Here is a 25,521-nt window from a genome sequence, read left to right on the forward strand (position 1 = left end):
CACATCGAGAGACTGAAATTTTTTCCCATTCCTCCTTGCAAAACAGCTCGAGCTCAGTGAGGTTGGATGGAGAGCATTTGTGAACAGCAGTTTTCAGTTCTTTCCACAGATGATCAATTGGATTCAGGTCTGGACTTTGACTTGGCCATTCTAACACCTGGATATGTTTATTTTTGAACCATTCCATTGTAGATTTTGCTTTATGTTTTGGATCATTGTCTTGTTGGAAGACAAATCTCCGTCCCAGTCTCAGGTCTTTTGCAGACTCCATCAGGTTTTCTTCCAGAATGGTCCTGTATTTGGCTCCATCCATCTTCCCATCAATTTTAACCATCTTCCCTGTCCCTGCTGAAGTAAAGCAGGCCCAAACCATGATGCTGCCACCACCATGTTTGACAGTGGGGATGGTGTGTTCAGCTGTGTTGCTTTTACGCCAAACATAACGTTTTGCATTGTTGCCAAAAGGTTCAATTTTGGTTTCATCTGACCAGAGCACCTTCTTCCACATGTTTGGTGTGTCTCCCAGGTGGCTTGTGGCAAACTTTAAACTACACTTTTTATGGATATCTTTAAGAAATGGCTTTCTTCTTGCCACTCTTCCATAAAGGCCAGATTTGTGCAATATACGACTGATTGTTGTCCTATGGACAGAGTCTCCCACCTCAGCTGTAGATCTCTGCAGTTCATCCAGAGTGATCATGGGCCTCTTGGCTGCATCTCTGATCAGTCTTCTCCTTGTATAAGCAGAAAGTTTAGAGGGACGGCCAGGTCTTGGTAGATTTGCAGTGGTCTGATACTCCTTCCATTTCAATATTATCGCTTGCACAGTGCTCCTTGGGATGTTTAAAGCTTGGGAAATCTTTTTGTATCCAAATCCGGCTTTAAACTTCTTCACAACAGTATCTCGGACCTGCCTGGTGTGTTCCTTGTTCTTCATGATGCTCTCTGCGCTTTTAACGGACCTCTGAGACTATCACAGTGCAGGTGCATTTATACGGAGACTTGATTACACACAGGTGGATTGTATTTATCATCATTAGTCATTTAGGTCAACATTGGATCATTCAGAGATCCTCACTGAACTTCTGGAGAGAGTTTGCTGCACTGAAAGTAAAGGGGGCTGAATAATTTTGCACTCCCAATTTTTCCGTTTTTGATTTGTTAAAAAAGTTTGAAATATCCAATAAATGTCGTTCCACTTCATGATTGTGTCCCACTTGTTGTTGATTCTTCACAAAAAAATACAGTTTTATATCTTTATGTTTGAAGCCTGAAATGTGGCAAAAGGTCGCAAAGTTCAAGGGGGCCGAATACTTTCGCAAGGCACTGTACATATATTGTTTTTTTTACCAACATTTTTTTTTACACATTTATTTTGAAGGTCATGTGTTGATTTAAAAATCTAATTGTACAGATGTTAAGGTTGTGTCAAAAGATTTGGGGGGGGGGCTGCTGTCACAAGAAAAAGTGGCGTCCCCAGAAGATCTGGCGTAAAAAATTGGGTCACTGCTGAAAATGTTTGAATACCTCTGCCCTTCGCCACATAGTACATTACTGTCCCACCCCAACCAGTGTAATGTCAATGGGATTCAAGACAGTGGGCCAGATCAAACAAATACAGGATGCTCTCCAAAAGCAACACTATTGCCTATATATTGCACTACTGGTGAGCCCTGGTCAAAAGTAGTGCACTATGTATAGCGTGCCTTTTGTGACATACGCACAGTGTAGGGAAGAAAGACACTTAAAAGGGGATCTAATACGATGTCTGTTCACCTCTCCTCACCTGAGACATGTGCTCTCTAACCCCACAGAGTCACTGTGTTGGGTGTGTTTTTTATATTGTAGCTCAACCTTTTCTTACTGCTATGAGATCAGCTCTGGTCAGCTTTCAACTCTCTCTCCCATCTGATTCACTTAACATGCCACGCCTTCATCAAAATCCTGATTTAGTTCATACAGGTTGTGTATTGGTCAGAGAGCCACTGTGATATAACAGTTATCTAGTGGTGGATGGTGGGTGGAGATATAGGAGGAACATTTCATTGTAGTGGCTGCAATGGAATAAAGAAATGGTATGTGTTTGATACCTTTCCATTCAGTCCAATAGCCACCACTGCAGTACCCCAAAGCTTTACAGGCTCCATTCCCCCCTGACTGTAGATCTGGTTGGGATCTGATTGGCTTCCAAGGCTGTTTCTGTAGTTGTGATTCGAGTTGTTGCTTTCTTGTGGAGGTGTTGGCACACAAGCTGAGAAAGTGAGACAGAGAGAAAGAAAGAGAACAATGAAGACATAGAGCGAGATGGGGAATCAATGGCAATGTGAGAGTTGCGATAGAAAGGTGTGTGGGGAAAACAATGGGCTGTGTTTCATGGCCATCGATCCAGTTGTACTCATCTGTAGCCTGAGCCGAATTTCCAGAAAACACAGTCGCTTATTATTCATCTCCACATTGATTGGCCTCTCATTTGTAAATATAATTATCATTGGTCCAGCCAGCGTCGCTGCTGGTTAATTACCCAGGATGCTCCCTGGCGGCTTGCCCACACTTGGATTTGACGCAGCGCATTGATCTGTGTGTGTGCATGTGTGTGCATGTGTGTGCACTCGCGCGCATGTGCTATGAGGAAGCAGTACTTTCTTTGCCAGCTTCTCTAAGCCCCTTAATGAAATTATAATAAGGAAGGAGGGATGGAGGAGAGGAGGGGTGGGGGGGATTGGCGTCAGTGCCAACTTTATGACAACAGCAGGAGATGCAGCACACCATCACTGTCATTTGGCGCCTCTGTGGTGACTCAACATGATCAGAGACTCTTCTGGGTGTGTGTGAGTGTATGAGAGAAATAGAGAGAACAAATGTCAAGGGACTCTCACTCCCATAATACCTCAATACCAGTCACGGAATATACTAAATATCTTTTGAGGGATTACTGAAGTTGTTGTTGGTGCGATTTGGTTGACTAAGCTCAGTCAAATAAAATATAACAACCCATGTGAGAACAGCTGACATCTGGAAATAATGATGAATTGCTAAACACCTAATTAAACTCTAAATGCAAAACTAATGGTGAAGGAGGGTGTGGGGGTGCACAAGCGCCTGATTTAATGTGTGAGGGCATCACAGTATTTTTCAGTCTTTGATTTTACCACACCGCTCCCTTTATTGACCCCAACGACATGCTTTGAAATAATGGGGATGAAATTGGCTTAATCTCTGGCAGGAACAGTACTGGGCCCATATTCATAAAGCATCTCAGAGTAGAAGTGCCCATCTAGGATCAGGTCCCCCTGTCCATATAATCTTATGCATTATGTTCTAAAAGGCTAAACTGATCCTAGATCAGCGCTCCTTCTCAAATAAAATAAAATGTTATTTGTCACATACACATGGTTAGCAGATGTTATTGCGAGTGTAGCGAAATGCTTGTGCTTCTAGTTCTGACAGTGCAGCAATATCAACAAGTAATCGAACAATTCCACAACAACTACCTAATACATACAAATAGTAAAGGGATGGAATAAGAATATGTACATAATTTCAGGTTTGAAGGTAAGACCCAGGTGCAGACAATGTTGAAGTAACAAAGGTTTATTAAATCGAACACGGGCATGCAAAGGTACAGGCTCAGGGTCAGGTTAAGCAGGAAGGTCAAAACTGGGAAAACTAGGAAACAGGCACTATAGACAGGACAGGAGCAAGGGGGAAACCGCTGGTCGGTCTGAATGAACAAAACAAACTGGCAACAGACAAACAGAGAACACAGGTATAAATACACAGGGGATAATGGGGAAGATGGGCGACACCTGGAGGGGGGTGAAGAAAATCACAAAGGCAGGTGAAACAGATCAGGGTGTGACACATAAATATATGGATGAGCAGTGACCGAGCAGCATAGGCAAGATTCAATACATGGTATAAAATACAGTATGTGGGAGTAATGCAAATATGTAAACATCATTATTAAAGTGGCATTTATAAAGTGACTTGTGATCCATTTATTAGAGTTGCCAATTCTTTCAAGTCTGTATGTAGGCAGCAGCCTCTCTGTGTTAGTGATGCATTTAATGAATACAGGCCCTGGTCTTGTTGCAGCTAGCTAACTTTATAAAGGTCAGTGTTAGCCATCCCTGAAAGGCCAGTCTGTCTGGTCTCTGTTTAATGTAGTCTGTCACTAGCTGCTGCATATGTGATTTATCTATACAGTTCACAGTGCTATCAGTTAACACATAATAATATTGTAGATGATCAGAGGTCAGCCTAGTGATCCATATTGCTAAGGTCCGAGGTAAGATACTGTAAGAGTCCACAAGGGGAGTGCAGAAAGACCTAGGGTTATGGTTATGGAGCCCTACAGATGGAGATACACATCCATAGACAGAGTTGTCTGCATTAGCGTCTAGAAGCCCTCTCAATAGAGGGAGTACCTCTCAGTCTTACCAGGAGTAAGGAATACCTCTGACCCTGTGACCTCACATCTAAACAGGATCTACCTCCCACTGGAACTCAGCACGGATCAATCTACCAATCTAACCCCAACTGTGTTTGTTACTTTCACTCTCGTCTGTACTCTACCTCATCTCTACCTCTCTGGCCCCTACTGTGTGACCTCTGACTTATGTACTGTGACCCAGTGTCTGCCCATGCCCATGCCAGTCCGCCCACCATTCCTTCCTCTCTGTGCCCTCCCCGCAACCCAGGTGGGCGATCAGATCCTGGAGGTGAACGGGTGCAGCTTCCTGGGTATCCCCCATGACGAGGCTGTGCGCGTGCTCAAGTCATCGCGCCACCTGATAATGACTGTGAAGGACGTGGGGCGCTTGCCACATGCCAGGACAGTAGTGGGGGAGACCAAGTGGATTGCCAGCTCCCAAATCGCTGAGAGCTCTGCCAGCGGCAGTGTGGCTGGGTAAGAGAGAGAGAGGGGAGGGAGAGGGAAGGGGTGGGAGAGAGTGAGGTTTGGGTGAGGGAGGGGGTGGGTGGGTTGAGGATGAGGGAGGGGTGAGAGATGGTGAGGGAGATGGTGAGGGAGGGGTGGGAGATGGTAAGGGAGATGGTGATGGTGTTTAAAAGTAAAGCTCGCTAATTGAATTTGCGCCTGATTTAATGTGTAATTTCAAGAGGGCATCTTTGATTTTACCACACCTCTCCCTTTACTGACCCCAACGACATGCTTTGAATCAGTAATTATGTTGTTGGCTGCTTAGATTGCTACGAGAAGCTAGAATTACTCTCATAAAGACAGAGATATTGGCCTTCTCCCCATTGTGAGGATAGATACTTCTTCATCTGTTCTGTCTGCTCTGTAGATGTAATCTGTATGCATGTGTGCAGTTGAATAGATGAATGACCCACATACAAGGTTTCCATACATTTCCATTTCAAATGCTTTTCCAGGCGTGCCAGTTTATTTAGTGTCACTCCGGGCAATGAGATACGTGAGTGTGCGCGCGTGCGTGTGGTGTTCTGCTCCAGCTCAGTGTCATTAGCTGTAATGCAGTACGCCTGATTAAGAGAGCTTTGGAGAGCTGGTCACACACCACAGAGAGAAACAAATAACTGCAAGGTAGATGTTTTTATACCAGGACAGTACATCACTCTAATATCTGGCGGTCTGCCTGCTTGTGTGTGTGTGTGTGTGTCCACATATTGTCAGAGCAGAGAGGTAATGACAACATGCTACCAGTGATACGTGTGTGTCTGGAGGGAGCTGTCATGAGGACAGTGTAATAATGTGTTCTGTTTATCTGTTTATCCTGCAGCTTGTCCATGGACCAAGGAGCATCAGGAAGGGTAAGGCCAACCTCCACACAGAGCTCTGTCTATGACATCATCAGTCTTATACGTGTGTCCCTGGCCTGCCAGTGGACATGTTTAACTATTCTTATGGTGACCAGAAGTCCCCACAAGAATAGTAAATGAACAAAAATTTGACCAACTGGGGACATTTTGTTAGTCCCCACAAGGTAAAATGCTATTTCGAGGTGGTTTAGGGTTAAAGTTACGTTAAGTGTCAGGAGTTTTAGGTTATTTAACTTTCATTTAACTAGTTAAGAACAAATTCTTATTTACAATGATGGCCTACCCCTGCCAAACCCTCCCCTAACCCGAACGATGCTGGGCCAATTGTGTGCCACCCTATGGGACTCCCGATCATGGCCGGTTGTGATACAGCCTGGGATCGAACCTGTGTCTGTAGGGACGCCTCTAGCACTGTGATGCAGTGCCTTAGACCACTGCGCTACTTGGGATCCCTAACAGGTTAGTGTATGGGTTAAGGTTAGTGTAAGAGTATGGGTTAGGTTTAGGGTTAGGGAAAATATGATTTTAAATGGGACTGAATTGTGTGTCCCCACAAGGTTAGCTGTAAAATACTGTGTGTGTATGTCTCTATTTGCAACTGTATGTGCTGTGATCATATCTGCTCTCTCCAACTCTCTCGTCATCTGTATCCACATCTGTGACAGCGCTGCATCATGCCAGCATGTAGAGAAGCAGAGGGACGCTGGCATTTTCGTCCATGTCATGCGGTCGCCACCGGTGTTATTGGGTGTGAGGGCATCAGCAGGGCGAGAGGCCAGGCTTAGGTCAGGCTGGGAGAACCCCCAGAACACAATACTGTCCCACAGGACTCATGCTGTTTGGTTTGCTGTTATTGACAATTACAGAGAACTTGGCCTGAGGAGATGGAGCTGAACTTTACATAGCTCTGGTGCAAGGCCTTAACAGCATCTTGTGGATACTTGTCAACGTCAGTAAACCACACACAATGCCCTGAACCTGAGCTAAACTTTACAGGAACATGCAGAGATTGTACTTTTACATGTAATACAGTGCCTTGCGAAAGTATTCGGCCCCCTTGAACTTTGCGACCTTTTGCCACATTTCAGGCTTCAAACATAAAGATATAAAACTGTATTTTTTTGTGAAGAATCAACAACAAGTGGGACACAATCATGAAGTGGAACGACATTTATTGGATATTTCAAACTTTTTTAACAAATCAAAAACTGAAAAATTGGGCGTGCAAAATTATTCAGCCCCCTTAAGTTAATACTTTGTAGCGCCACCTTTTGCTGCAATTACAGCTGTAAGTCGCTTGGGGTATGTCTCTATCAGTTTTGCACATCGAGAGACTGACATTTTTTCCCATTCCTCCTTGCAAAACAGCTCGAGCTCAGTGAGGTTGGATGGAGAGCATTTGTAAACAGCAGTTTTCAGTTCTTTCCACAGATTCTCGATTGGATTCAGGTTTGGAATTTGACTTGGCCATTCTAACACCTGGATATGTTTATTTTTGAACCATTCCATTGTAGATTTTGCTTTATGTTTTGGATCATTGTCTTGTTGGAAGACAAATCTCCGTCCCAGTCTCAGGTCTTTTGCAGACTCCATCAGGTTTTCTTCCAGAATGGTCCTGTATTTGGCTCCATCCATCTTCCCATCAATTTTAACCATCTTCCCTGTCCCTGCTGAAGAAAAGCAGGCCCAAACAATGATCCTGCCACCACCATGTTTGACAGTGGGGATGGTGTGTTCAGAGTGATGAACTGTGTTGCTTTTACGCCAAACATAACGTTTTGCATTGTTGCCAAAAGGTTCAATTTTGGTTTCATCTGACCAGAGCACCTTCTTCCACATGTTTGGTGTGTCTCCCAGGTGGCTTGTGGCAAACTTTAAACTACACTTTTTATGGATATCTTTAAGAAATGGCTTTCTTCTTGCCACTCTTCCATAAAGGCCAGATTTGTGCAATATACGACTGACTGTTGTCCTATGGACAGAGTCTCCCACCTCAGCTGTAGATCTCTGCAGTTCATCCAGAGTGATCATGGGCCTCTTGGCTGCATCTCTGATCAGTCTTCTCCTTGTATAAGCAGAAAGTTTAGAGGGACGGCCAGGTCTTGGTAGATTTGCAGTGGTCTGATACTCCTTCCATTTCAATATTATCGCTTGCACAGTGCTCCTTGGGATGTTTAAAGCTTGGGAAATCTTTTTGTATCCAAATCCGGCATTAAACTTCTTCACAACAGTATCTCGGACCTGCCTGGTGTGTTCCTTGTTCTTCATGATGCTCTCTGCGCTTTTAACGGACCTCTGAGACTATCACAGTGCAGGTGCATTTATACGGAGACTTGATTACACACAGGTGGATTGTATTTATCATCATTAGTCATTTAGGTCAACATTGGATCATTCAGAGATCCTCACTGAACTTCTGGAGAGAGTTTGCTGCACTGAAAGTAAAGGGGCTGAATAATTTTGCACGCCCAATTTTTCAGTTTTTGATTTGTTAAAAAAGTTTGAAATATCCAATAAATGTCCTTCCACTTCATGATTGTGTCCCACTTGTTGTTGATTCTTCACAAAAAAATACAGTTTTATATATTTATGTTTGAAGCCTGAAATGTGGCAAAAGTCGCAAAGTTCAAGGGGGCCGAATACTTTCGCAAGGCACTGTTAAACTCATATTTAAGCAATAAGGCCGGGGGGGGGGTGCGGTACATTGGTCAATATAACGACTGTTCTTAGACACAACGCAAAGCGGAGTACAGCCTAGATACAGTACATCCCTTAGCCGTGATATATTAGCCTTAGATCACAAACCCCTGAGGTGCCTTATTGCCATTATAAACTGGTGTTTAACACTAATAGAACAGTAAACAAGCATTTTTGCATCATACCTGTGTTAAATGTAAGCAATAAGGCCTGGGGGGTGTGGTATATGGCCAACATACCACGGCTAAGGGCTGTTCTTAAGCACGATGCAACGCGGAGTGCCTGGATACAGGCCTTAGCCGTGGTATTTCGGCCATATACCAGAAACCCCCGAGGTGCCTTATTGCTATGATAAACTGGTTACCAGCATAATTAGAGCAGTATAAATACATGTTTTGTCATACTCGCGGTATACGGTCTGATATACCACGGCTGTCAGCCAATCAGCATTCAGGGCTCGAACCAACAAGTTTATAATGTCTGATATACCACACCTTTCAGCCAATCAGTATCCAGGACCCAAACTACCCATTTTATAATATATTATACCCTATTTAGTGGTCATCATGAAGAAAAATGAGGGTATTTTACTTCACCCACTTGAGAAAAAAAGAAGGAACCCACACAAGATAGCGTAGCCAATGCGGACGTGTTTGTTGTTGTCCCGTGTAAATGTTCTTTTTTTTTTTTTTCTTTTTTGTTGCTGTATATATTTCAATTTATTTAAATATCTTTTCCCATTTTTAAATTATAGCTAGAACCCTCATCAGAAGCTAGCTATCAGCAGCTAACCAGCTAATTAGCTACTAGCTATTTAGTCATTGTTAGCCACTGCTAGCGGCCTTTACCTTTAGCTCAGACACCAGCCTCTTTTAGCCTGGATAATACCTGCCAGTCTGCACAGCGCGATATCAACCCTGAGCATATCGGACTGCTTTTCTCCACTACATCACCGGATTCCTGCCGTAAGCTCCGGACCATTACTCCGGATCATCGCAGCTAGCTAGCTGCTACCGAGTGGCCCAGCCTCGAAGCTAGCCTTGAGCCAGGCCCATCTCCCGGCTTGCTCAGTGGACCCTATGATCACTTAGAAACACAGCTGATGCCTCCCGGACTCTTCCCTAACACGACTAGAAGCCACTACATCACCGGATTCCTGCCATAAGCTCTGGACCTTTGCACCGGATGCACCGGAGTGGCTATAGTGACTAACGCCCTTGTCCCGAAGCTAGCACCAGTTAGCCTCAAGCCAGGCGCATATCCCTGCTAGCAAGCAAACTTGTGCCAGCTACAACACCTCTTTTGCCTGGACCCTTTGTCGACACGGAGCCCCGCCGATCCATCACGACTGGTCTGCCGACGGTGACGCCCTTGTCCCAAAGCTAGCACCAGTTAGCCTTAAGCCAGGCGCATCTCCCAGCTAGCGTAGTAACGACTATCTAAAGCAGGGGTGTCAAACTCAAATACCCAGTGGGCCAAAATGTAAAACCTGAACAAAGTCACGGGCCAACATTTAACAAATTAACCTTTTAATATGGACCCAAACAAGTTTTGCTTTAACATTGAATATGGAACAAGCATCGCTTATTACCATACAATATATAATTTAATAGTGGAGACATGCAAAATCGAATTTCAAATGAAAAAACACATCAATGGCATTCATTTATTAAATAAATAAAATTTAAATAAAAATTGTATGCCTCTTTTCTATTTGCAGCCTTCTGATTTAAATACCAAAATAAACTTTTTCCACTGGCTAATAATTTTACAAATAAAATGATAATAAATCAATCAACCATTCAAGCCCATGCCTTGTAGCAAGAAAAAGTGCATAAAGAAAACGTTAATTATTGCACACATTGTCTAATCTGATGTGCCCAAGCCAGATACCTGGCATCTCTTCTTGGATGCTAGTTCATCAATGTCTGGGCTCAAGCTCTGAGCTGAAGAAATCCTCAGTATCGAGCGAAGATGTTCATCAGTCAGACGTCTCCTGTGAGTTGTTTTGGTCATCTTCATCGAGGAGAAAAGTTGCTCGCATAGATAAGTGCTGCCGAACATGGAGAGCATCTGAGCAGCTTGGGTGCGGAGCTGAGGCATTGTGTCAGGGATGAACCGTGTAAACTGTGCGGCGCCCACAGCATCATACTTTGACTTCAGCGTGTCGTTGCACTGGAGTTCAATCAGCTCCATTTGGATGTTGGTTGGTGCATTTTCCACATCAACTGCGAAGGGATTACTAAGCGGTTCAAACTTGCATTTCTGGGCATCGAAGTCGGCAAATCGCCGGCTAGAACACTGAGAGAACACTGAGTTTTTCAGCAAACTGTGCGCATGGGAACACGGCGGTAGAGATCTGCGCTTTTATGGATTGGCAGCAGGGAAAATGGCAAGGGTTTCCTTGCAGCATCTGATTCTCCCACAGGCACAGTTTAGTTTTGAAGGCCCTCACTGCAGCGTACATGTCTGTGATGATGCGCCCCCGCCCCTGAAGCTGCAGGTTCAGCGCATCGAGATGGCTCGAGATGTCACAGAGAAAGGCCAGCTCACACAGGAACTTTTGCTCCCGGAGCTCTGCTGTATCCTTCCCTTTGGTTTCCAGGAATTTACATATTTCCTCACGCAGCTCGAAACATCTGTTCAGTACTTTTCCTCTGCTTAGCCATCTCACCTCTGTGTGATACGGCACGTCTGCGTATTCCGAACCACACTCCTCCAGAAAAGATTTCAACTGGCGGTGATTTAGACCTTTGGCTCTTATAAAGTTAACTACCTGTGTTACTGTGGTCATAACATGTTCCATCTTTAGGGCTTTGGCACACAGTGCTTCCTGATGTATGATGCAGTGGTAAACAGTTAGCTCACCTGCACAGTTTTCTTCCCGCATCTTCTCCCGAACCATGCCCACCAGTCCACTCTTTATACCGCACATCGCTGGCGCACCATCTGTCGTTAATCCAACGAGTTTATCCCACGGCAGCTTTATTTCAGTTACACATTTGGAAACCTCCTCAAAGATTTCCTTTCCTTTGGTTGTGCCATGCATTGATTTGAATCCTAATAGCTCCTCCGTAACACACAGATTTGAGTCCACTCCACAGATGAAGACTGACAGCTGAGCATTATCAGATGCGTCGCAGCTCTCATCCACAGCGAGGGAGAACGCAACAAAATCTTTTCCCTTTTCCATCAGCTGGTCATACAGATTGGTGGCAAGATCACATGTGCGATCAGCTACTGTGTTCCTGCTCAGGCTCACGTTTGAAAATGCTTGTTTTTTCTCTGGGCATACGAGGTCACAAACCTTCATCATGCACTTTTTCATGAACTCTCCCTCATTAAAGGGCCGGGCTGATTTTGCGATGTCTGCTGCCACTATATAACTAGCCTTTACAGCAGCCTCGCTTTGTGATGTGGCTTTTTTAAACATATTCTGTTGTGAAACCAAACTTCTTTTCATCTCCTCTACTTTCTGGCTCCTTTGAGTCATGTCCAGGTCCTTGTATTTGTCATGGTGTTTCGTTTCATAGTGTCGTCTAATGTTGTACTCCTTACTTACAGCCACGTTGACTCCACAAACAAGACAAACAGGTTTGTCTTTTACATATGTAAACAGATATTCTGCCTCCCACTTGTCCAGAAAGCTCCTGTTTTCTGCCTTTCTTTTCGCCATTTTTGGGAAGGGTTAGCTCGCTGACAGTTGTAGCGTCTATGTTGCTATGACTACTGTCACAGAGGAGAGAGCGTTTCTGGGTCCTGTCCTGATTGGCGCGCGAAAACAGCAGAGCATTATGGGATTCGTAGTATTAGTGGTGAATGCGCTGTATAATACCGGCGGGCCAGCTCTAGTAGTAATTTGGTATTGTCTCGCGGGCCAAATATAATTACCCCGCGGGCCAAATTTGGCCCACGGGCCAGAGTTTGACACCCATGATCTAAAGGCTTCCCTGTTTCACCTATTGCTGTTCACTCGACCCTATGATCACTTTGCTACATAGCTGATGCCTGCTGCACTGTTCATTAATCACAATACTCCATTTTGTTTATTTTGTATATCTGTCGGCCCCAGCCTTGAACTCAGGTCCTGTGTGTAGTTAACTAACCCTCTCTGCCCATTCATCGCCTTTTTACCTGTTGTTGTTGTCTTAGCTGTTTAGCTGTTGTTGTCGACCCATTGTTGTCTTAGCTAGCTCTCCCAATCAACACGTGTGATTGCTTTCTGCCTCGCTTAATGTCTCTCTCTAATGTCAATATGCCTTGTATACTGTTGTTTAGGGTAGTTATCATTGTTTTATTTGACTGCGGAGCCCCTAGTCCCAACAAAACATGCCTTAGATAGCTATTTTGTCCCACCTCCCACACATGCGGTGTCCTCGCCTAGCATAACTAGTGCCTCCAGAGATGCAACGTCTCTTATTGTCACTCAATGCCTAGGTTTACCTCCACTGTACCCGCACCCTACCATACCCATTGTCTATACATTATGACCCAAATCTATCCTACCACGCACAGAAATCTGCTCCTTTTATTCTCTGTTCCCAACGCACTAGATGACCAGTTCTGATAGTCTTTTGCCGTACCCTCATCCTATTCCTCCTCTGTGCATCGGGTGATGTAGAGGTTAACCCAGGCCCTGTGTGTCCCCAGGTGCTCTCATTTGTTGACTTCTGCAACTGTAAAAGCCTTGGTTTCATGCATGTTAACATCAGAAGCCTCCTCCCTAAGTTTGTTTTACTCACTGCTTTAGCACACTCCACCAACCCTGATGTCCTTACCGTGTCTAAATCCTGTTTTAGGAAGGCCACCAAAAAATCTAAAATTACAGACCCCCCTCAGCCCCCAGCTGTGCCCTGGACACCATATGTGAATTGATTGCCCCCCATCTATCTTCAGAGTTTGTTCTGTTAGGTGACCTAAACTGGGATATGCTTAACACCCTGGCCGTCCTGCAAATTATCAAGGAACCCACCAGGTACAACCCTAAATCCGTAAACATGGGCACCCTCATAGATATTATCCTGACCAACTTGCCCTCCAAATACACCTCTGCTCTTTTCAATCAGGATCTCAGCAATCACTGCCTCATTGCCTGCATCCGTTATGGGTCTGCGGTCAAACGACCACCCCTCATCACTGTCAAACACTCCCTAATACACTTCTGCAAGCAGGCCTTTCTAATTGACCTGGCCCGGGTATCCTGGAAGGATATTGACCTCATCCCGTCAGTAGAGGATGCCTGGTTGTTCTTTAAAAGTAATTTCCTCACCATATTAAATAAGCATGCCCCTTTCAAAAAGAACTAAGAACAGATATAGCCCTTGGTTCACTCCAGACCTGACTGCCCTCGACCAGCACAAAAACATCCTGTGGCGTACTGCACTAGCATCGAATAGTCCCTGTGATATGCGACTTTTCAGGGAAGTCAGGAACCAATACACACTGCCAGTTTACAAAGAAAAGGCTAGCTTTTTCAAACAGACATTTGCATCCTGTTGCTCTAACTCCAAAAAGTTCTGGGACACTGTAAAGCCCATGGAGAATAAGAGCAGCACCTCCCAGTTGCCCACTGCACTGAGGCTAGGAAACACTGTCACCACCGATAAATCCACGATAATCGAGAATTTCAATATGCATTTCTCAACGGCTGGCCATGCTTTCCTCCTGGCTACCCCAACCCTGACCAACAGCTCTGCACCCCCCGCAGCTACTTGCCGAAGCCTCCCCAGCTTCTCCTTCACCCAAATCCAGATAGCTGATGTTCTGAAAGAGCTGCAAAACCTGGACCTGTACAAATTAGCTGGGCTAGATAATCTGGACCCTCTCTTTCTAAAACTATCCGTTGTTGCAACCCATATTACTCGTCTGTTCAACCTCTCTTTCGTATGGTCCGAGATTCCTAAAGATTGGAAAGCTGCCGCGGTCATCCCCCTCTTCAAAGGGGGTGACACTCTAGACCCAAACTGTTACAGACCTATATCCATCCTGCTCTGCCTTTCTAAAGTCTTCGAAAGCCAAGATAACAAAGATCACTGACCATTTCGAATCCCACCGTTCCTTCTCCGCTGTGCAATCCGGCTTCCGAGCTGGTAACGGGTGCACTTCAGCCATACCCAAGGTACTAAACGGTATCATAACCATCATCGATAAAAGACAGCACTGTGCAGCCGTCTTCATCGATCTGGCCAAGGCTTCTGACTCTGTTTATCACCGTATTCTTATCGGCAGACTCAACAGCTTTGATTTCTCAAATGACTGAAATAACTGCCTTGCCTGAGGTCTGCCTTGTCCAGACCTCTGGCAGTCTCTATGGGTTTACGACAGGGTTCAATTCTCGGGCTGACTATTTTCTCTGTATATCTCAATGATGTCGCTCTTGCTGCGGGTGATTCCTTGATCCACCTCTATGCAGGCAATACCATTCTGTATACATCTGGCCCTTCTTTTGACACTGTGTTAACAAACCCCCAAACGAGCTTCAATGCCATCACTCCTTCCATGACCTCCAACTGCTCTTAAATGCTTGTAAAACTAAATGCATGCTCTTCACCCGATCGCTGCCCGCACCCGCCCACCCAACTAGCACCACTACTCTGGACGGTTCTGACTTAGAATATGTGAACAATTACAAATACCTAGGTGTCTGGCTAGACTGTAAACTGTCCTAGCAGACTCATATTAAGCATCTCCAATCCAAAATTAAATATAGAATCGGCTTCCTATTGCGCGACAAAACCTCCTTCACTCACGCTGCCAAACATACCCTCGTAAAGCTGACTATCCTACTGATCCTCGACTTTGGCGATGTCATTTACAAAATAGCCTCCAACACTCTACTCAGCAAACTGGTGCAGTTTTACTTATTTTATTTAACTAGGCAAGTCAGTTAAAGAACAAATTCTTATTTTCAATGATGGCCTAGGAACAGTGGGTTAACTGCCTGTTCAGGGGCAGAACAACAGATTTGTCAGCTCGGGGATTTGAACTTGCAAGCTTCTGGTTATTAGTCCAACACTCTAACCACTAGGCTACCCTGCCACCCTAGTGCCATCCGTTTTGATCACAGTGCCATCCGTTTTGTCACCAAAGCCCCCTATTCCACCCACCACTGCGACCTGTATGCTCTCGTCGGCTGGCCCTTGCTACATATTCGTCGCCAAACCCACTGGCTCCAGGTCATCAATATGTCTTTGCTAGGTAAAGCTCCGCCTTATCTCAGCTCACTGTTCAGCATAGCAACACCCACCCGTAGCACGCGCTCCAGCAGGTATATATCACTGGTCATCCCTAGAGCCAACACCTCCTTTCCTTCCAGTTCTCTGCTGCCAATGACTGGAAAGGATTGCAAAAATCGCTGAAGTTGGAGACTTATATCTTCCTCACTAACTTTAATCATCAGCTATCAGAGCAGCTTACCGATCACTGAAGCTGTACACAGCCCATCTGTAAATAGCCCATCCAACTACCTACCTCATCCCCATATTGTTTTTGTTTACTTTTTTTTGCTCTTTTGCACACCAGTATTTCTACTTGCACATCATCATCTGCACGTCTATCACCCCAGTGTTAATTTGCTAAATTGTAATTACTTTGCTACTACGGCCTATTTATTGCCTTACCTCCTTACCCCATTTGCACACACTGTATATAGATTTTTCTATTGTGTTATTGACTGTATGTTTGTTTATCCCACATGTAACTCTGTGTTGTTGTTTTTTGTTGCACTGCTTTGCTTTATCTTGGCCAGGTCGCAGTTTTATATGAGAACTTGTTCTCAACTGGCCTACCTGGTTAAATAAAGGTGAAATACATTTTTTTTAAACACTGCTCTTGATAGTATAACTGTTCTTTGATAAGCTTTATGTATCGGTCAGAGCTCTTGTGAGTTTTTTAAATTAGCACCCTCATGTAGACCTAGCCCACATTGCTTTATCTGAAGATGATGTCCCAGTATGCTTGTACTGTAGAGAGAGTCTTTAGTTACAAGGTCTTCTCTCACGGATGCTCATTTTGTCTTTGGTTTTGACTTTGGCCCTGTCTTCAGTGCAGCGGAAGGTTTTTTTTAGATGGAAAGGAGACAGGTGGAGAGTTGGGAGAGACAAAATCTGCCAAAAAGAAGGACAGCAAGGAAAGAAGAGGGGAGGAAGAGACAGGTAGAGATCACCATCGTTTACACATCTCTTGAAGTGCTGCTCCTCGCCATTGACATAACAAGGTCATGTCTTTGGGTCCACAGGGAGATGTAGAGGAGCGGGGCATTGGGTAGACTTCCAAAAAGGTGTTACTGTGTCTACACTGATAAAGCATGACACAATCCTTGTGTGTGCAAAGTCAGTCATCTTACCTTGTAGAGCTCTTGTACAGCTATCTATGTAGAGAACTATGTGTCTTTAGCCCCAAATTGTGTGTGTGCGTGTCTGTGTGTGCGTGTCTGTGTGTGCGTGTGTGTGTGTGTGTGTGTGTGTGTGTGTGTGTGTGTGTGTGTGTGTGTGTGTGTGTGTGTGTGTGTGTAGGGCAAGGGTACAGGTTAGGGTTAGAGGTTAGCTAAAATAGGATTTTGAATGGGACTGAATTGTGTGTGTGTGTATATGTGTGTGCGCACGCGAGTGCTTGTGCCAGAGTGATCTTGTAGGACGAACACGTTCCTTCACAAGGTGACTTAGCGGATCAATGAGCTTTATGTGCTGCTGTGCAATCCCTTTATGTTAATATGCACAAAAAGACCCTTCCATTAAAGTGATACCCTGCATGAGCAGCCAGATACTGGGACAGGACAGTCCTTTATAATCGCTTAGAAGAAGGAGAAAGGAAAATAGAGGAGAGGAGAGGAGAGGTGAGGTGAGGAGAGGAGAGGAGAGGAGAGGAGAGGAGAGGAGAGGAGAGGAGAGGAGAGGAGAGGAGAGGAGAGGAGAGGAGAGGAGAGGAGAGGAGAGGCTACTATCTCTTGAAAAAGGCATCACTGGGTGTATTTCCTTTGATTTCCTAGATCCCTATAAACAATCCAAACTAATTACTCATCAACCTGATGAGATTTTGTGAGGATTACTGAATTGGTTTATAAAACAATAATTCTTTAACATTTTTTTTTTAAAATGTATCCAAATTAAACTGACATTCACAAACAGAAACAATAAAAAACAGAAACAAGACAACAATACAGACAATACAGAACATGCCCGAACTTGGCCACAATCATACAGTGTACATTCTTTGAGATGGTCCACATACTGTATGGTTTACAAATTCTGTCAAATAAGTATTACATGCTTTCTGACAGGAGTGTAGTAAGTCCTATGAATTATCTTAAATTGCAGTCGTTTAGGTTGTAGGAGTAGGTGTAAGCGTTTTTCACATATCTGTGACCAATGGTTCTCCTTTAGAGAAGAATTCCTTCCTTTAGATCTGTTTCCTATCTTTTCCTCATAGGTTCTGAACTATCAGGTACTTTCAATCAGCCCTTGATATAACTTGGCAATTAACTTCTTTGGCGTAGCAGCGTCTTTCAGTATTTGTTCTATTCTAGACGCCTTTGATTCATCTAGATTCTGTTGAAGCGATTAAATATGATTGAATTTCTGAGTTGTAAGAACTTAAAGAGATCGGCCTTGGATAATCCAAATCTTTCTTGTAAATGATCGAATGACAGTAGAGAGCCATCATAGTACACATGCTCAAAATTCATGCTGCCACTTTGGAATCAGGACTTGGAGGTAAGATGGGGTTATTCCAAATAGGGGTGCGATAATGGTTCTTTCCACCGCATGAATTGATGTACATTTTCCCAAATATGAATGTAATTGAGAATCAATGGATTGTCGGTTCTATAACTCAACACCTTGGACCCGAAGTAGTGAATATATTTGAGATCATAAGGTATCATAAGATGTTACATTTCTGGCTTTGATACTTGATGCACAAGGATAGTCTGCTGTCCATTGTTAAAGTGAATGCAGTTTTGCAGCCCAGTAATACATCTTCATATGAGGCAGTCTAACACCTCTAGCTTGATAGGGGAAGTGTAAAACAGTCAATTAGATTCTTGAGGTATTTCCATTCCAAATAAAGTTGGAGAGCAGGCCATTTATTTTATTAAAAAGTTAGATGGAATTTAAACTGGCCTGGAATAAATACACTACATGACCAAAAGTATGTGGACACCTGCTCGTCTTATTCCAAAATCATGGGCATTAATATGGAGTTGGTCCCCTCCTTTGCTGCTGTAACAGCCTCTACTCTTCTGGGAAGGCTTTTCACTACTGTGGGTGTTGGAACATGCAGGGACTTGCTTCCATTCAGCCACAAGAGCATTAGTGAGGTCGAGTACTGATGTTGGGCGATTAGGCCTGGCTTACAGTCTGCGTTTCAATTAATCTCAAAGGTGTTCGATGGGGTTGAGGTCAGGGCTCTGTGCAGACCAGTCAAGTTAATCCACAACGATCTTGACAAACCATTTCTTTATGGACTTCGCTTTGTGCATGTGGGCATTGTCATGCTGAAACAGGAAAGCCTTCCCCAAACTGTTGCCACAAAGTTGGAAGCACAGAATTGTCTAGAATGTCATTGTATGCTGTAGCATTAAGATTTCCCTTCACTGGAAATAAGGGGCCTAGCCTGAACAGTGAAAAAAAGCCCCAGACAATTATTCCTCCTTCACCAAACTTTATAGTTGGCACTATGTATTGGGGCAGGTAGCGTTTTCCGGGCATCCGCCAAACACAGATTCGGACTCCAGCTTCACCAGCTGTCCAGAGAATGCGTTTCCACTGCTCTAGACTCCAATGTCGCCGAGCTTTACACCACTCCAGCCGAAGCTTGGTATTATGCATGGTGATCTTAGGCTTGTGTGTGGCTTCCATGGCCGAGGCACACACCTGTCTATATAAGGTCCCACAGTTGACAGTGCATGTCAGAGCAAAAACCAAGCCATGAGGTCGAAGGAATTGTTTGTAGAGCTCTGAGACAGGATTGTGTTGAGACACAGATCTGGGGAAGGGTACCAAAACATTTCTGCAGCATTGAAGGTCCCCAAGAACACAGTGGCCTCCATTACTCTTAAATGGAAGACGTTTGGAACCACCAAGATGGCCAAACTGAGCAATCGTGGGAGAAGGGCACGTCTCTGAAAGTCCTTGAGTGGCCCAGCCAGAGCCCAGACCTGAACCCGATCATACATGTCTGGAGATAGCTGTGCAGTGACACTCCACATCCAACCTGACAGAGCTTGAGAGGATCTGCAGAGAAAAATGGGAGAAACTCCCCTAATACAGGTGTGTCAAGATTGTAGCGTCATACCCAAGAAGCCTCAAGCCTGTTATAGCTGCCAGAGGTGCTTCAACAAAGTACTGAGTAAAGGGTCTGAATACTTATGTAAATGTGATATTTCAGGTTGTTTAAAAAAAAAACATTTGCAAAAATGTCCAAAAAAACAGTTTTTGATTTGTCATTATGGGGTATTGTGTGTAGATTGATTAGGGGGGAAACGATTTAATCAATTTTAGGATAAGGCTGTAATGTAACAACATGTGGAAAAAGTCAAGGGGTCTGAATACTTTCCTGGATGCACTGTATATCACCAGTAGTACATTTACCGTAAATTCCTATAATTTCTAATCTACAATGTTTGTTACTTTGGTTACAGTAATTTATTTTAATGCATTCAATATTATTATTCCAGTCTTCCTGTTCTCATTGTTGGAGTGGGCACATTGTTAGCAGAGTGCACAACCTATGCTACACTTGTGAGAAACAAGTTTTGGTTTATTTCCTTCCATTTACGAGATTTGTCAATTTAGTCATTGTCTTTTGTTTGGAGTGCTCCTGTTAATGCTGAGTCAGGACCCGCACGCATAGAAGTAGTCCTATAGGCTACCTGGCCTGCGCAAATGTAGGCATATAAATGTGCCCACTTGGAGATCTGATAGTATTTCTGATTGGCTTAACGCACCACCACTACCTGTGGAGCTTCTCAAAATATTTTTTTCTTCACCTCGAACAGCAAGGAACAAAGTCTGTTTTTACATCCATTGAGAATTACAATAGTTCCTCAATGCATTTGAAAAATCTTTCTTTTGAAGCTAACAAAAACAGGGAACTCTCCACAGAGAGAGGGGGGGAAGGGGAGAGAGAGGGAATGAGAGAAAGAGAATAAAAAGAGAGTTAGTAGCAATTCTGGCGAAGGAAGAGTTTCAAAAAGTCTTTAAAGTTTACCCAAGCGAGCTGCCAAGCCCCAGAGCTGGCTGTAATAGATGCAAGGCAGAATAGAGCTGCAGACTGAGAGCTGTTGGCTGAGTCAGCTGGGAAGACGCTCTTAATACACTGTGCAACAGCTTCAAAAATGTTCAATATGAACAGAGAGGAACACTCGCACAGTATCAACTGTTCTCAGCTCCCAACTCATTTCAGCTGTGAAGATACAGCCAGATGATTATATTTAACAAGACACCGCTGCTAGCCATTCTCTGTCCTTCATCTTGATTTAGTCCGTCACAGCAGTCATACTCTTTTTCATTACAGCCAAAGGCCAGAATGGGCCGATAAGCTAATTAATTATGAGTTGGTCGCACGGCAGAATGAAATAGTTTGTGACGTGACCCCACTTGCACCATGACATCGAGTAAAAATGTATGTGTTCAGTACTGGTTCAGCACAACAAACGTCTCATAGCAAAGGATCTGACATACGACTATGTTCATTTTAATGGTGAATGGAAGAGATAGCCCAATCAGTTTTCTATGCATAGACTCTAATTGATTTTGACAGGGCTATTATTGGCTAATAGCTTTCCCCCCAAAGAAACCTTGTCTAAAGAATAACAAATAAATCTGGTTTCACAATGAGGTTATAGAGGTGGATACACATTTAAACGCTATTCTCTCCGTTTCCATCGATCGGAGAACGTCACACAATCAGTGGAGAGGAGGGCTCAATGGATTGTTCCATTTTCATGGAATAGTGGGACACACGCACACACAAACACACAAACACACACCCACTCCCAGACCCCCCACCCCCCACCCCCACCCCCACCACCCCCAGGATTCAATAGCTGTCACACGTCCCTGTGTGTTTAGTACCAGGATGTAAACATTGTGTGGCTCCAGGGGCTCCAGCCTCTGATGGCCCTTTCCCTCACTGCTCCTCCACAGACAGTCACACAGATAAGGTCCCTCTCTATTTGGCTAGGTAAGAGCTCATCCCTCCCCTGAAGTTGAATCTACGGCTTAATTGCTGTATGCTGGAGGTCGATTTACTTCTGTGGCAACCCAGACTCAGGGGTAGATGTAACATAGTAAAAGTACATCCTGGAAACATCATACATTTGCTACTGTATGTTAATAATTACATTTGCTGTGGCTAACATTAGCTAGGTGGCTAATGTTAGCTAAGCTAGGGGTTAGGGTTATAGGTTAAGGTTAGGGTAAAGGTTAAAGGGTTAGGGTTAAGGGAAGGGTGTTTGGCCTGTGACCAAAAGGTCACTGGTTTGAATACCCAAGCCAACAAGGTGAAAAACCTGCTGATGTGCCCTTGAGCAAGGCACTTAACCCTCATTCGCTCCAGGAGTGCTCTACTACTATGGCTACCCTTTCACTGCACCTATCCAGTGTGTGTGACAATATAATTTGTATTTTTTGTTGCAAAGTAACTAATTAGCTAAAATGCTAAAGTTGTCCATGATGAAATTCGAATGAGCAACCTTTGGGTTGCTAGATGTTTGCGTTATATGCCTACCCATCCACCCCGACTAACCACCCTACATTTTTGCAATAAGTAACCTTCTGTCTTATGTAACCATACATCCCACATTTTCATTTACTATGTTATGTCTAGTCTATGAGACCAGGCTGTCTGTGGTGGTCAGTGATGTGTGTAGGTGGATGAAGAGTGAGATGGGATGTGTTCCAAATAACACCTTATTCACTAAATAGTGCACTACTTTTGACCAGAGCCCTATGGCCCCTGATCAAAAGTAGTGTTCTACATAAGGAATAGGGTGCCATTTGGGAAGCAGAAGAGTTTGCTTCTGCATGGTTTAGCAGAGGGTCCGAGACTCTCCAGTCCAGTACATTAGCTTGATGGTTATTGTTATGAAACTGTTGTTAATTAATTTCTCCATCTGATTAAGGAGCATTGCGGTCCGGTAATGTGATTCAATCAGCAGGCAGCATGCTGTGGGAAAGATGGATGTCATTCAATCCACTAATGGCCTCCTAACAGCTAAAATGCCTAGTGTTATGAATGTGATAACTGCCTAGCTCTAGCTGTAGACTGTCAGCCGCAATAAAAAAATATATATCATTTTCAGAGGCTTTTACTGTACATCAACTGTTTCGGCTTCTCGTCGACATTTGGTGAAATTGGAAGAGGTGGAAACATATAGTGTGGTTTAACGAGGCTAGACTAAGGAATATGTTTCCCTGGGCCTGATATAATTCCACTACATACGTGTCTGCAGGGTCCCACTCTCTGTAGGGATGGGTTTAATACCTGGATATAGGTCTTCCAAGGTCACTCACAACCAATCTTGCCCACCTCATCTTTCTTACGCTGGTGAAATCACTCCACTACTCTTCCTCCTCATCCTCTACCTCTGTCTTTCTCAGTACCTGAGCTGCGACCTTGTCTTGTTTTCTTTCCCCTGTGGAAGATAATGTTATCCTTTTCTCCAAAAACGCAGAGAAAGAGAGAGAGGAGGAAACAGAGAGATTTGTAATTCTCACTAGGGACTGGTGGCAAGGTGGTGGCTGTGTGTGCCCTCACACACTTCGTACTGTGACAGACTGGCTAGTGGCTAGGCTAGGACAGGCAGAAAAATACACCAAGCACACTGGTTTCCTAATGATGCATCCTTCACATTGGTTTCCTAATGATGCATCCTTCACACTGGTTTGCTAATGATGCATCCTTCACACTGGTTTCCTAATGATGCATCCTTCACACGGGTTTCTTAATGATGCATCCTTCACATTGGTTTCCTAATGATGCATCCTTCACACGGGTTTCTTAATGATGCATCCTTCACATTGGTTTCCTAATGATGCATCCTTCACACTGGTTTCCTAATGATGCATCCTTCACACGGGTTTCTTAATGATGCATCCTTCACATTGGTTTCCTAATGATGCATCCTTCACACTGGTTTCCTAATGATGCATCCTTCATACTGGTTTCCTAATGATGCATCTGTCACAGCCTACCAGGAGTGGTGGGTTGGAGTCAGGCGCAGGGAGCAGGGTTGGTAAATCGTAATTTAGGGTTGGAGTCAGGCGCAGAGAGCAGGGTTGGTAAATCGTAATTTATTCTCCGGCAAAAAACGGTCATGCCAACATACATAAAACAGACCAGCCCAAACACAGGACCAAACAGTCCGGAGAATACAAACATGAAACCACAACCAACAGAGTAACAAAAAACAATCCTTCACAAAACAAGGGCGGGTCAAACTACTACATATAGGGAAGCTAATTAAACAAAAATACACACAGGTGAAACTAATAAGACAAAACCAACAGACAAACGAAAAAGGGATCGGTAGCGGCTAGTAGGACGGTGACGACGACCGCCGAGCACCGCCCGAACAGGCAGGGGAGCCAACTCGTGACAGTGCAAACACGGGGGCCTCACTGCGGTGCTGGTCAGCGCTCCTCTTCTGCCGTTCTCCCGATAACCTTAGCGAGTCCTGGACGGCTTTCCAGGTGTCCTTGGAGCGCTGTACCCATTCCTCAACCGCAGGAGCCTCGGTCTGGCTCTGATGCCATGGGGCCAGGACCGGCTGGTAACCTAACACACACTCAAAAGGGGACAAGTTAGTTGAGGAGTGGCGTAGGGAGTTCTGAGCGAGCTCAGCCCAAGGAACATACCTTGCCCACTCACCAGGCCGGTCCCGGCAATAGGACCGCGGAAACCTGCCCACATCCTGGTTTACGCGCTCCACCTGCCCATTACTCTCGGGGTGAAAACCTGAAGTTAAGCTGACCGAGACCCCCAGTCTCTCCATAAACGCCCTCCACACTCTGGACGTGAATTGGGGACCCCGATCAGAAACGATGTCCTCAGGCACTCCATAGTGCCGGAAGACATGGGTAAACAAGGCCTCCTCAGTCTGCAGGGCCGTAGGGAGACCGGGCAACGGGATAAGACGACAGGACTTAGAAAACCGATCCACAACGACCAGGATTGTAATACTTCCCTGGGACGGGGGAAGGTCGGTAAGAAAGTCCACCGATAAGTGTGTCCACGGCCGTTGTGGAACGGGGAGGGGTTGTAACTTCCCTCTAGGCAAGTGCCGAGGAGCCTTGCTCTGAGCGCACACTGAGCAGGAGGAGAATCTCACGTCCTTAGCCAGCATGGGCCATCAGTATCTCCCTCTAATACTCCGCACTGTCCTCTCGATGCCAGGATGACCCGAGGAAGGGAGAGTATGAGCCCAACGGATCAGCTTATCCCGGACCCCCCTCGGCACGTACTGAGCCCCCGCTGGACAGTTAGGGGGGGGCGGCTCTAACCGTGAGGCCCTCTCTATCTCCGCGTCCACCTCCCATACTACCGGTGCCATGAGACATGAAGGTGGAATGATGGGAGTTGGCTCAACGGACCGCTCCTCGGTATCATAGAGGTGGGACAGTGCGTCGGCGTTGGTGTTTTGGGAGCCTGGCCGGTATGAGATGGTAAACCGAAACCTGGTGAAAAACATGGCCCATCTAGCCTGACGTGGATTTAGTCTCCTCGCTGCCCGGATATACTCGAGAATACGATGGTCAGTCCAGATGAGAAAAGGGTGTTTCACCCCCTCAAGCCAATGTCTCCACACCTTCAGAGCCTTGACTACAGCTAACAACTCCCGGTCCCCCACGTCATAGTTTCGCTCCGCCGGACCGAGCTTCCTCGAAAAGAAGGCACAAGGGGGAGCTTGGGTGGCACGCCCGAGCGCTGGGACAGCACGGCCCCGACCCCCGCCTCGGACACGTCTACCTCCACTATGAACGCTAAAGAGGGGTCCGGATGCGCCAACACGGGCGCATTGGT

The 25,521-nt window shown here is 45.0% G+C and overlaps 1 protein-coding gene across 1 annotated transcript in view; it reads left to right on the forward strand.

Annotated features, from left to right (window-relative positions):
- Nucleotides 1-25,521, forward strand: part of whrna (whirlin a) — a 153,974-nt gene that overhangs the window by 94,241 nt on the left and 34,212 nt on the right. The window contains exons 4-5 of the mRNA XM_021602252.2: nt 4,701-4,909; nt 5,763-5,793. Coding sequence (XP_021457927.2) covers nt 4,701-4,909; nt 5,763-5,793 — 240 coding nt within the window. The remainder of the gene's footprint in view (nt 1-4,700; nt 4,910-5,762; nt 5,794-25,521) is intronic.

This window comes from Oncorhynchus mykiss, chromosome 5, assembly GCF_013265735.2.
Source record: "Oncorhynchus mykiss isolate Arlee chromosome 5, USDA_OmykA_1.1, whole genome shotgun sequence".
NCBI classification, from domain to species: Eukaryota; Metazoa; Chordata; class Actinopteri; order Salmoniformes; family Salmonidae; genus Oncorhynchus; species Oncorhynchus mykiss.